This window comes from Sus scrofa, chromosome 8 (assembly GCF_000003025.6).
Source record: "Sus scrofa isolate TJ Tabasco breed Duroc chromosome 8, Sscrofa11.1, whole genome shotgun sequence".
Lineage (NCBI taxonomy): Eukaryota > Metazoa > Chordata > Mammalia > Artiodactyla > Suidae > Sus > Sus scrofa.
The window spans coordinates 27,783,028-27,797,051 of NC_010450.4; the positions used below are offsets into that span (position 1 = coordinate 27,783,028).

At 37.0% G+C, this 14,024-nt stretch overlaps 1 protein-coding gene and 1 long non-coding RNA gene across 12 annotated transcripts in view; one reads left to right on the forward strand and one right to left on the reverse strand.

The window, feature by feature from the left end:
* The window catches only part of LOC106504613, an 86,799-nt gene extending 84,874 nt beyond the window's left edge, over positions 1-1,925 (forward strand). For both annotated transcript variants that reach the window (XR_002346599.1, XR_001298241.2), the window contains one exon: positions 1,524-1,925. This is a non-coding gene — a long non-coding RNA (uncharacterized LOC106504613). The remainder of the gene's footprint in view (positions 1-1,523) is intronic.
* The window catches only part of ARAP2 (ArfGAP with RhoGAP domain, ankyrin repeat and PH domain 2), a 189,152-nt gene that overhangs the window by 11,615 nt on the left and 163,513 nt on the right, over positions 1-14,024 (reverse strand). For all 10 annotated transcript variants that reach the window (XM_003128906.4, XM_013978574.2, XM_021101087.1 and 7 more), the window contains 3 exons: positions 6,469-6,551; positions 5,347-5,382; positions 3,248-3,311 (listed from right to left, as the gene is read on the reverse strand). In XM_003128906.4, coding sequence (XP_003128954.1) covers positions 3,248-3,311; positions 5,347-5,382; positions 6,469-6,551 — 183 coding nt within the window. The remainder of the gene's footprint in view (positions 1-3,247; positions 3,312-5,346; positions 5,383-6,468; positions 6,552-14,024) is intronic.

Below are 14,024 nucleotides of genomic sequence, written 5' to 3' on the forward strand. Positions count from 1 at the left end.
TAAAAACAAGAAAACCCAACCTTCCAAATTATTAGTGATCACTCAAGATTTTCATTTCCCCACCATGAATGTACCAATCTCCCTGTATCCATGGACATATAAACAAAGCTCCCTTATTTTCCAATCAGTATTTGCTTTGATTACAAATAACTCTTCTCTAGTCTTATCTGTAATAGTTCAGGGGCCCAGAATATACAGTCAATAAATAATCTGAGAACAAATGTGCTACACTGTTGTATAATGATTTTTTTCAGCAATGATGAACATGCTTGCTCACACTGCTTCATGTCTGCTTAGGGTCTCCGCTGGTTTAATATTCTCTCCTCTAATACCTTGACAGAATTCTCTGCATCTACCATCTGGTTTTCCTCCTTTGTTGGTGCTTATTGCTTTTTTCCATTATCTCATTTTTTCTCTTCTGTTTCAACTGTGAAGTTTGGAATGTCCTAGGGCTTGTTTGTCCTCTTTCTCTCTCTGCCTATAGCTTCCCCTCTCTAGTTTTGTACTTGAATTCTCTCTCATTCTTATATTCTCTCTCTCATCCTCTCAGTACAGTCCAAATACTGACTTTTGCCAAATTTATATTGCAGCCCCAAACTTTTGCCCAAGTTTTTGATCCACACATCTCACTTGCTATTCAGCATATGCATTTATATGCATCTCAAATTTCCTGTGGCCAGACCAGAACTCTCAATTTTCTTCTGCATCTCTGATAATGTCACCTGTATTCACCAGCTGCCCAAGGGCTAACAACTAGGTCTCCTTGATTGCTGTTCCTCTCAAACTGCTATAGCTAACCAATCTGTAAGCCTTACTGGTTCTACCTTTAAATATTCTTGAATCTGAATAGGTCTTACTAGATCCACTGTTACCACCCTCATCTGAGCTGCCATCTTCTACACAACTATTCTTCCATCTTTGACCCCCTACAATGCAACCTCAACAAAGGAACCCAAATTATTACTTCCCCAAGTAATATAAACTAGTTATATCTTTTCCTTGTTTCCCAAACGCCTGGGACTGTATCACCTGTCCCCTGCCTTCCTCACCTCTTACATCCTCTCTCATATAGGCTTTCATGACATTCATAGAATAAGTTAAGATTATGACAGTAGAGGACGTTGCACTTGCTGGTCCCCACCCCTGGAAGGCTCTGTTCTGTCCTGCAAACCTGACTCCCTCATTTCAGACAAGTCCCAGCATACCAGTCAGCTATTTCAGAAAGGTATTTCCTGAGAATCTTTCTCAATTAGTGCCTTCTTATCATCAGTCACGCTGGCTTTCCATTCCCTAGCTTATGTATTATTTTACCACACTAATATCCATCTGAAATTTCATCAGATTTTCTTACTTATTTCAGAAATTCTAATTGAGCATGTACTTTGTAAAAGGCATTGGGTTCTGTGATGCAGATAAACATGTAGTCCTTCCTTTCATGGAATGCAACTAGAGTTAAATTTTAGTCAGAAAGACAGATATGAAAAACCTAAATACATAAATGCGATTTTTCTTTTTGGCCACAGCACGTACAAGTTGTGGGGCTACGGATGGAACCTGCACCACAGCAGTGACCCAAGCTGCAGCAGTGACAACTCTGGATCCTCAACCTGCTGAACTACAAGGGAACTCCCCACAAATTCTTTTTAATTAGAGCTACAATGTTGAAGAATAGGATGCTGACTTCCTACAGCGGGAAGGGTCAGGTCAGGGAAGGTTTCTCTGAGAATGTGATGTGTAAGCTGAGGACTTCTGAGGCAGAGGTTAGGATGGGGATGGATATTCCAAAAGGATTCCGGGCACCAGAAAGAAGTCATGGTAAGGAGAACTCACTGTGGATATGTGTGCGTGTATTAACATATAACCATTTGCTACCTTCCTGTCTTGTTTTCCTACAGAGACGAACCATTAAATCCTCAAGGCCAAAAGGACCTTTGTGTTTACCTTAATCCTAAGAAATAGAATAAACAGACGAAATGTAATTGGGCTGAGTCTCTGGGGCTAACACAAGGAAGGCCAGGTGAGGCAGAGAGGTGGTGGTGAGGGCAACATTTGCTTCCTCGCTGTTTATGCCTTAATTTTCAACAACAGTGTCTACTGACTTCAATTATAAAAACAAAAACATCAATTCAGTTGTGCCATAACCAGACAGTGGAACAGTTTTGGAGTCTATGGTTCCCATTTTACTAGTACTTCAAATCTACTTTTTTTTTTTAAGTAGGACTTGACTATCTGAGTTTTTAAAAAATCAAAAAAAAGAAGAAAAGTCTCTAAAAAGTTACCCAGTCTTTTTCTGGAAATGTATTCCCGGATAGGAGAGTAGAGTCAGACTGAGAGAAGCAGAGTCTATTAACCACGGGGAGGGTTAATAAATTAAATGAACGGAGAAAATGGTTTTCAAAACAAATAAGGGAAAGATTTAGGGGTGAATTAACTTCTCACTTGTAAGAGAAACAGGGAAGTGCATCCTCTGTAATAAAGAATGGCAAGTTAATCGTTACCAGTGAATTTCATTGCTCTTGTGGGGAAGCATTGCTGGGAACTCAGCCAGACAAGTTTTGGGGAAGAAACCAGTCCTATTAATGGGACTATTTAATCATTCACTGAGAGAGTGCATCTCCCTCTAGGGAGGGGACTAAATGAGGAACTGAGTATAGGTGTTGGACTCTGGGGCCACTGGGTTTAAACCACTGACTAAATGCATGGGCCTAAGCAAATCATGGAGCCTTTGTTACCTCTGTTCCCTCGACTATAAGCAGCGCCACGCAAAATTTGTTGCAAGGAACACATGAGTTAACCCCTCTGAAGTATCTAGTACACAATATGGATTGAAGAAATGTGGGTTCCTGTTCTTGTTTTTGGAAAAGCAGGAGGCCATGGGGAGAACAAGAAGGAAAAGAACACATTTTCTAAATGAAGATCCATGTAGGACTCTGAGAGGACAACGGCTTAGACACGCCTTCTTTCTTATATGACCATCTTGAAGCAAGACATCTCTGCCACACTAAGGAGCTGCTGGCCTGGCCAAAAAATGCCTCAACAAAGAGCAACATCTCTTTCAAAGAGTAACCGATAAATCTGGATTCTCACTTTTTTTAAAAGAAAGCATAAATGAGAAAATTAAAGAATGTGCATAACATTCATTAAAAAAAAATTTAAAAGTCAGCACCACACTAACATATCACCACCATACTGACATTTCCTATAAGCAACGGTTAATATTTTATGAGATAGTTGAAACATATCATACCTGGGCAATAAAGACATAGGCCATCCACTCCATCTGAGTTTGTGAACTATCACAACACAGGTGCCTGCAAAACATGATTTATAAAATATAATTCAAGAAGACAACAGAGTTCTCCAATACATTTGGTGAGTAAGTGATCAGAAACCTCTTGGGGTTCCCCTGAGTAATGATGTAATGCAATCAAAATGAGAGTATTCCGGTAAAGTTGCTTCGGGCTTCTGTTCAGTGTATGTATTAAAATAATAGTATAAATATGCTAGTTTAAGTAAAATAGAGCTAAAGGAATTAGTAACTGCTGAAAAATGATCAGTGATGTTTTTGGAAAGGCAGAAAGGTCCATATTGTTTGCTTTTTTCAGGTACATTTTCATAAGACATCATTTTCCCCAGAAACTGAGCCTAAAAAGACAAATATTTGTACATTTTTGCATGAGCAGATTTTTAAAAAAGGTTTAGACAGCCTCCATCATTCTGATTATAAACATTAATACAAGACTCATGAAAAATGAACTAAATGAAAAAACACTGCATGTGCAATAATAACACTGATTCAGTAACCTTTTCTTGAAAACCTCCATAAGACAGATCTTGCCCTCAAGGTTCACACAGTCTATCAAAGGAGCCAGGAATGTAAACAAATTATAGCACCATGAGAAGTAGAGAAAATTATGCTGAACATAAACCTAGAGCACATTTGGGGATGAGGTGGAGTTGGTTTTCTATAAAAGGAGCACTTTTTAACTAATGTTAAAATGATATAATGGACATTTTTTTCATGTAATTACATTTTTATTCCTGTTATAAAAATTTAGTTGAAAAGATGTTAAAAATGAAACTTCTCAAAATAATAATTCTTTCATTAGCTTTTCATGGTAATCCCTTCCCAATTACCATGTCCAAGAAAAATATTCTCTCCATAAATTATTTTAACCACCCACCCATGTACACAAATTACTGTGGGTGCAAAAAAGAAATAAACTATGATTAGAGACGAGTGTTATAAGACTTTTGGAGCATCTTAGCTATGGTTTGAATTAAAAATGGCAGGTGTGTCTGCCAGATCAGCAGGAGGAGGCTGAATGAGGAGGGAAGGGAGTAGCCTATACTAGGGAAGAAGGTTCAGTAAAGGGACCACATATATTGCACATGTAGATATGAAACAGCAAGGCATATACAGTGAGTTAGAGACAGACTCTTGTTTTAGTATTAAGTAAAAAAGGGGAAGTCATGGGAGATAAAGCTGATGGAGCCCCGTATTAAAGAGCCTCGTGTGGTGCTGACAACCCTGTACTTTATCAAAGAGCTTTGAAGCAGCAAATAAACATGATACATTTTGAAAATCTCTTTGGTGCTGGGTGGATAATGTACCAGAAACTAAAAGCAAAGGCAGAGGCATGATGGTGACACTTATGCACTTAGGATGCCTGGAATAGTCCAAGCAGGAGAATGAAGGCATGGCCCCAGGAGAGAGGGTATGGGTGGGTCAGGGAAATAGTGAAGTAGATTCAGTATGGCTTAGGGATTGAGTAGACACAGGAAGGTGAGGGACAAGGAGACATCTAACATCTAGTCTCTCTGGGGAGAATGGCTAGATACCAGTGACATTAGTGGAAAAAAAAAATACCTCCATGGAAACTTTGAAACCAAGATTTTATATATATATATATATATATATATATATATATATATATATATATGCAAGTTCTTTATTTAAAACTGAATTTTGGCTGCTTATCCCATAAAACCAGGGATTCCACATTTATAGAAAAATGAGGAAGAGACATGTAGTTTCTCTTGTGAGGCATTGACAAATAGGATAGATGGGACTGTCATATATATTTTATCATATATATTTTGTAATTACATGACATCACTGGTGTTGTCTGCAGCAGCACCCTATATTCAAATATATTCATATTTCTCTATAGAAATGCAGAAATCCTGAAGCAAATCTATTTTCTTATTCTTAGGCTCAACATATTTAGGAAAAAGTTTAACTTCACTCAGATGAAACATTTCCTATCTCTAGATCTAACTGCCAAGTAATAACATTTGTTTACTGAAGTTATCAAATCTAAAACCTGCCAGCTGTCAACTTACCAGTGATGTTTTTCAGAATATGCTGTCAATCCCCAACTGTATTGAATGGGAGGGAAAAAAAACACACAAGCATAGATATTAAAATTGGTACATTTCATAAGAGAAAAAACAGGATTAGATGTTAAGGAGGTGATATTTAAAGGGGGCAAGACATCAGAATTGATACCCATAAGTGATGATTCAGTGGGTGTGATTTATCTAAAGGTATATGATGTTGATGGATTTGGCAGCAGATTTAAATATGCTGAAGGGCCGGCAGGCACTGGGGGTGGGAGGACAAGTCTCGTGATGTCCTGGTGCAGTGAGGGAAATCTCTCGGAGGATATTCTGGGCTGAGTAAGGAAAGATGTCTAGAAAAATGACTGAAATAAGGTACCATACATATTGACTTACTGCTACTGTGAGAAATTAAAGAACATGCCAGTGGCAACACAGATGTGCTGGGCTTAGAAATTAAGCATGGAGGCAAAAGTAGGACATTGTTAGTGATAGAATCTGAAATCCTATACAGTGATGTTTCATAATAAAAGTATTAGGGCAAACATGAATTAGCTCATACAAGTAATCTGTGAAGAAAAAGTGTGATATAACCCGAATGCTGGGTTGATTCAAGTGTTGATGAGAAAGGTAATGTTTTGAAGAGGGGTACACTTCCTCTCTACTGTGGGTTTATTGCTGTGAGTTTATTACTAAATTCAGCAAAGCCAAAAGGGCAAATTATAGAGCCAAGACCAAGACATTCTAAAAGCCAAAGAGGCTGGAGGGCAGCATCTGTCATCCTTTGGGTAGATTTGTTTGCCTTCTATTACTAGTCTATGACTAAGGAATGGGATGTAGAGGAACCATACATTTCCCAATAAACAGGGCCTTCTGGGGAGTTCTTGTTCTGCACAGAGGAGATGCTATCACCCAGGAGCTTGACCTGAGTAGAAACATCATCCTTCTTTCACCCACACGGGTCCCCTTGATCTGCCACACGTCCCCTGACACATGTCTCTGGCAACTTCACGAATCTGTCGAAAGCTTAATGTATAAAAAGTGAGGCAAATGCCACTGACCCCTAAATCCCTGAACATATTTCCCCTGGAACTTTTTCAACAACCTTTCCCTTCCAAGCTTTACCTTGTTGGAGGCTTCATCTTCTTTTTCACTCCAAGATAAAACTTCATTGAGCTGACAGAAAGCATTTTATCAGGTTTACTGCTCTGTAAAGGAAAGTAAAAAGTTTTAATTAAACAGATTTTATAAATATCCTTTTTTTTTCTTGAGTATCAAGGATTGCATTTAGAATTATTGTTTCTTCAATCTTTTATGAATGTTTTTCCAAGTTTTTAGTAAATGATTGTTTTGATTATGATAAATTTAATTTTGGATATATGAGTATGCTTATGTGTATATATAATACACAATAACTCCTTATTCAAAATACCCATGACCAGATGTACATAATTGATTTTTCATTTTTAAAAAATAAAATATATATGCAATGTATTTTGTAATTACATGACATCAACGGTATTGTCTGCAGCAGCACCCTATATTCAAATTTATTCATATTTCTCTACAGAAATGCATAAGATGTCATACAGTGTGATAAAGGTTATAAATATTGTTATGGGAGTTACGGTCGTGGCTCAGTGGTTAATGAATGGACTAGATCCCTGGCCTCGCTCTGTGGGTTAAGGATCTGGCATTGCCTTGAGCTGTGGTGTAGGTCACAGACGCAGCTCAGACCCCAAGTGCTAGCAGCTATAGCTCCGATTCGACCCCTAGCCTGGGAACCTCCATATGCCATGTGTGAGGCCCTAAAAAAGACAAAAAATACATATATGTGTGTATATATAAATGTTGTTATGGACCGAAGGTATCCCCCACATTGAAATACAATCCCCATTGTGATGCTGTCAGGAGGTGGGGGGGCTTTGGGCCGTAATACAGTCATGAGATTGGAGGCCTTATGAAGAGGTCTAGGGCCCTTTTAAAAGAAGCCAGAGAGCACACTTGCCCTCTTCCACTGTGGGAGGACAGGAGGAGGAGTGGGCAGTCTGTCATCCAGAAGAGGCTCCCTGACCACACGGCCTCCCGATCTCAGACTCCCAGCCTCCAGAATGGACAGAAAATAAATTTGTTCTTCATAAGCTGTGGTGTAGGCTGGCAGCTGCAGCTCCGATTCACCCCAGCCTGGGAATTTCCATATGCCGCAGGTGCAGTCCTAAAAGAAAGGGGAAAAAAAAAAAAAAAAATCAATGAACCATCAGGAAAGTTATCCGACAGAGGTAAAATTTAAATCATGATACTGTACTTTAAAAGCTTAATGTCAAACTATATTTTATTATTTATTCTTAGATACCATGTAATAAATTTAAGAATGATAATAGCCGTGGGAATAGTGATTAAAACAAGCTTTCCCCAAACCCTGAAAAATTTCAAGGAAATCTTTTTTCAATCTGGTAGGCATGTACCCTAAGTAAGAGCAAGGGGTATGGGAACAGAGGCGTGGGTGCAAAGCTGACTTGCTTACTAGCTTGTGACTACACATTACTGCTCTCCGCTCTTATTTCTTCTTGTATACAGGGATATAAACATGTTGACTACCTCTTGGAGTTATTATGAAGATAAAATGAGAAAGTAAAGGGTTACTGTACAGATTAAATGAGAAACATGCCTTTAAAGGGTCTAGCCCAGTAATTAGCCATATATGAAATACACGGCAACTTACAGCAATTATTATAAATTTAGAACACAGTGCTGCTTAGAAATAGAAAGATAGTGTTAGACCTCTAAGACAATGCTCAAAAGCCCATTTTAGCAAATATTTAGCTCAATCAGCCATTAAGTTCCAGAAAAATTAAACTGTTACTATAAAGCTGTTTCTTCATGAAGGCAGTCAAATTTGAAAAGAGTGGAAAACATATAAAATTAAAAATTGGTTTCCATGGAGAAAATAGATTAGGGGGATGGAGAGAAAAATCAGGTCAGAAAAAGATCAGAAATACTGCTTTGGTGACCAGTGTTCTCTGTGGCAGCGATGATAAGGCCTGGAATTTACATGGTGAATTTACTCCTAGTCACCCTTATCAGTAAGGTTGCTACTATTATCATGGTACATAAAATGTTTTTAAAAATTTAGGTTTTTTCCCTGTATGGCTAGATTTCCAGGTCAAAGGCTAGGAACACAATTAAGATTTTGGCAAAATTGATAGAGTATATTTATTTAAACACATATTCCTATATTCACTAGCAATTTTCAGTTTTGATGTGGTCAGCAACTTATCTATGTTATTACTAGTTCTTTATACAGCAAATAGGAAACTGCCTTATTTTAAATGAAATAGTCTACCCAAATTCTTGTTTTATTATTTTTATGAAATCAAATCTATTGATCTTTTATTTGGATTCTCTTAACTATTGCTTCAAGTTTAAAGGGTTCCTACATGGCTGACACTCAAACCACATGGCCATGCAGCTTGAAGGGTTGCTATATTTAAAGTTTTCATTCTTTTATCAACCTGGAATATATATAGTACAGATTAGAATTTAAGTTGAAAAATTTTCATTAATAATTATCCCAGCCCTTGTAAACAAATCTTTCTTTAGACAAGCATTTATAGTGTCATATTTATCAAAAATAAAAAATTACATCTCTTGGAGTTCCCGTTGTGTCTCAGCAGAAATAAACCTGACTAGTATCCATGAGGATGCAGGTTCGAACCCTGGCCTTGCTCAGTGGGTTAAGGATCTAGCATTGCCATGAGCTGTGGTGTAGGTCACAGAGGCCTACAGAGGATCCACAGAGGTGGGTCCCTCATTGCTGTGGCATAGGCTGGCAGCTACAGCTCCAATTTAACCCCTAGCCTGGGAACTTCCATATTCCGCAGGTGCAGCTCTAAAAAGACAGAAAAAAAAAAAAAAAAAACTACATCTCTTACCTCACTCTCTGTTATCATTAACATCTCTTTATTTTTATGCTAGGATATGATTTAAGCTATTTCAATTTTATTATATGAATTAAGTAGTTGGATGGGAAATATCTGACAATTATTTTACTTGTTAGGTCCCCCAAATGTCTGCAAGTATTCTTACCTGCTTACCCTTTGAGGTGAATTATCAAATCATTTTTTTCCAAGTTCTAAATATAATTCTCTTTGGGATTTTGAAAAGAATTACATTAAATCTATAAATCAATATAAGCAGACTTAAATTTTCTTTCATTTCTAACAGTGAAATCCTGTAGTTTTCTTCATATAAGCTTTTTCTTGTTTGTAAGGTCATTTTTTAGTAGTTTATGTGTTTGGTTTGGGGGCATTGATTTTTTAGCTTGCTGTTTTACTGACTGTTAACACTTAAAGTTTAATATGAAGCTCTGCGATAACTTTGTACATCAGTAAATGTTCCATACAGAAAAGAGTCCAGGAGAGGAGAACTTGGGAGTGTATATCGTAGCAGAGACTCCTGAAGTCAGAAATTAAATCGGATTATAACCGAGGTTACTATCTCCCCTCTGAGTTTAGGCTGCTGGTCCCTTGGACTCAGTCCCTGTGAAGGCAGAATCTGGTGAGAAGCAGCAATTTGGGCAGTATGGGTAAGAAAGGACGTGCACACTTGAGAGTGAGAAGCACTGTGCCGGAACGAGGCAGTCTCCACTTGCACAGCATATTGATAAATCTAGGACTGCCTCATTTTCGAGGTACTGAGTCTCAAGTAAATAAAAGTGATTCCCAAGCCACTCTGGACAGTGCCAGCTCATGACTGTACCCTCTGCTGTCCAAAGAGAACACAGATGATGTAATTGGAGAGGAGATCAGCCACTGTGAAAAGAAACCTTTTTTCATTTTCAATCTTTAAGCTGAATATGCATGAACAGGATCCTAATGGAAAGCTCTATAAAAAGAAATCTCATTTGGCAAGATAACTTCACTGGAGGTTTATTACGAACCTTGGTGTGTATACTTTCTGGAGAATTTCTCTAAGAAGTTCAAGTGTTATGAAGTATGTAATGTGTTGCTTCAGGCATTATATTTCAAAACAAATTTTTTCACTAAGCCAATTAAATGAGTGTGCTTAAAAAATTATTCTTGTTACTAAGAGGAGTTTGCTTATTAATGCGTGCAACTTTTAACGAGCCCCCTTCTACATTTGCTTTTTTCACACCATTAACAGTGTAATGATAATACTCTTTGAAACTTCTCACCTTTTATGTAAATCAAGTCTGAAAACATTTTAATTAACATTTTCTGTTCAAGGAAAACTCTCAAAACAAAATATATCTTCCCCTGTGTATTAGTCTAATTTGTTGTTAATGAGCATTCATAAATTATCTCTAATTAACACATAGTCTCTTTAAATACACTTTCCAATTTGTAATTTCTACTCTCAGTAAATCATTTTCTAAATTTATACAAGCACACATATATTAACGGCATCTGTCAAAACCAGAGCCAAATCTTTATTCAAATAGGTTAGGGATTTTTTTTTTCGCTATTATTTACTGTAAAATCATTTGAAAAGCAAACATTGCCAATGACTTGACCATCGATATTAAAGGGCAAAGAACAGCAACATGAAAAAATAAGCAGCAAAATAACATGATGTGTTGAAAATAATAGTAGAGTTTAATGAAAAACCATAAGACTCTTATCGCTTGTTTAATGTACAAATTAAAGTATCAGTTGCATTAATTGATTCTGACAGATGCATAAATACAACTTTCAAACACTTAATTAGACTATAATTCTATAACCTGAGGTCACTGTGATAAAAACAAAATGTGTTTGGTGCTATCAAAATGTGCTGTCTTTTAAATACAGTATGATCTCATATTTAGAATCTAAAAAAGTCAAACTCACATAGAAGCAGAAAGTGGATAGTGGTTTTCAGGGGCTGGGAATAGGGGAAGTGGGGAGATGTTAAGCAAAGGGTAGAAAGTTTCAATTTTGCAGAAAGAATAGATTCTGGAGCTCTAACGTACAGCATGGTGACTAACTATAGTTAATAGTACTGTGTTGTATAATTGGAAGTTACTGAGAGTAGATCTTAAAATGTTCTCACCACACACACACACACACAAGCTATGTGAGATAATGAATATGTTCAATAGCTTAGATTGTGGTAATCATTTCACAATGTATACATACATGTATAAAAAGTATCACGCTGTGTAACAAATAAAATTTTTGCCAATTATGCTTCTATAATGGTGGGGAAAAGTATTTCAAATGTCAAAAAAGGAACACCATCGGACAAGCTCTCAATACTATTTCTACCAGTTTATATGAATTATTTTAGATTAAGCATGATGATCTTTTCAAAAAGATACAGTTTCTTAAAACATTCTCTTAAGGGGTGAGAGTCTTTAGCTCAATTACAAAATCATTGTATTGAAAAAAATAATTTTCCATGAAGCCTTCCCTATGGCAGATTTTAAAATTTATATTAGCTTGGGGAAAAACATAACAAACTAAATTGTATGAAGTGTCATATTTGAAAATATTTGGTGCTATTAAAATGAAAAACACTTATCCTCTTTAAATAAAATTCTGTCAGCAAAAACACCAAGCTAAAATTATTGTTTCTTTATTAACTCCCTTCATAAAGCCTTTGGAATCAGACACCTGGGAATGAATTCTATCATTTACTGGCTATGTGATCTCAGGCAAGTTATATAACACTGCTTTAAAAATTTATTTCATTGACATATAGTTGTTTTACAATGTTGTGTTCATAATATCTTGGTAGACGCCATTTCTTCATCTATCAGGGGGGAATAACTATAGTACCCGTTTCATAGGATTATTATGAGAAGTGAAATGTATAGAATTCTTTTTATGGACTAACCACTTGAATGTTAGTTGGGGGCCATATGACTGCACTGCTATTATTACTGTTTGTTCCTAGCAACCTTCTGCTGCCACACAGTGGAAGTGTCGGCTCCTTAATGGAACTAAAAATTTCCAGATGATTTTTAAATACGCTAAGCAGACATCCAACTACAAAGGTGACCCTTAACTGACATGTACATGGAAGAACAAGGATGAAGGAAGTCAGTCTAGGTGGGTGACTTGAAGAAAACCAAACAAAATGCAATCAGATTCCCTTCTAGATGGCTAGAAAAATCAGCTGTGAAGTTTACCATTTCTTTTCATGAACACAAACCTAAAGTTCATGAACCTTAAAGTCTGATGATTTGGTTCATATAAACCTAAATTCTTAGGTGCCTTATTTCTGTAAACTCTACTCTTACTGCACTGAGAAAAGTGAAAAAATGGTATTTAATAAATGACAACAATCACTTGATACCCATGCAGACTCCCTGCTAGGTCTATCAGATGGAATAACAAAGTGGGAGTTCCAGTCTATAATATAGTTCTGAAGAGAGGGATAAGGGCTACCGAATTCAGTGCTGCTTTATTAGCTCCCTGCCTGGACTTCCACTGTCCTTGAAGAACATGAACATGAGATATATACACAAAGTAGGGATGCTACTCAGATTTATTTATGCCCACATGGAGGCTGCCTGCTAGAGGAACATATGGGGAGAGTGGTCAATGTGTGGAGAGCTCAGGAGAAGCCACAACAAATGGGGACTGTAGAACTTGGGAAAGCTCCTTAATAATTCTTTCCTCATAGCATATCTAACAGATGTGACTAGTCTGGTCCCTCTTTATAGATCTGCACAACAGAACATAGTGATGTGTCACTTACTGGAAGCAGGCAAGGAATGTTTGTTTCCTCAATTGAGTCTTGCAATTCAATAGAAATAAGTATCTTTAGGTCCTGCTGTTAATTTCAGATTTAAAATAATTGCTTGGGTGTGGCTTGAATCTCAAGGAAGTAGAGATGTTACTGTACACACCTATGTAACCATCACCCGAAAGTGGATAATGAACATGTGCTCTACTGACTCTAACTCCTTGCTTCTGTAGCAACCCTTCTACAGACCCCAGGCAAACACTTTCTGACTTGTATCATTGCAAACGGTTTTGCCTGTTCTTAGAGGTCTGATGGACGGACTCATATGGTTCTATTTTGTGTCAAGCTTCTTTTGCTCAACAAGGGTTTGAAGATTCACCCATATTGTTGCATTCATTCATTTTTATTAGTGAGTAGTATTCCACTGTCTGAATATGTTTTTCTCCTATTGGTGGACATTTGGAATGTTTCCAGGTTTTAGCTTTTATGAATAAAACTGCTTATGAATATTCATGAACAAGTGATTTATTGGACATAATACCCAGGAATAAAGTTGCTGTATGAACTTTAGATGTATGAATAACTTTACTTTTAAAACTGCCAACAAGCTCGACTAGTGATGATGTGATTTTACCTTTTCACCACCAGTTCATGAGGGTTTTAGTTCATCAATATCCTTGTCAACATGAGGTGCTATACGAAAGGGGTATCCTGTGGTTTTAATTTGCATTTCCCTGACGACTAATAATGCTGGGCACTTTTGGTTTAATCACTCATTGGCCATTCCTATGTCTTCCTTCCTGTGTGTTTGTCCAATATTTGCCCAAATTTTTATTAGATTGTCTTTTTATTTTTGTTTTGGAGGAGTCCTTTTTCAGATATATGGAGCATGACTATATTTTTCTCAGTCTGGAACTTGCCTCCATATTTTAGTGGAGTCTTTTGATACACGTCCTTATATCCACATACATAAATGTTTCACAGTTGAA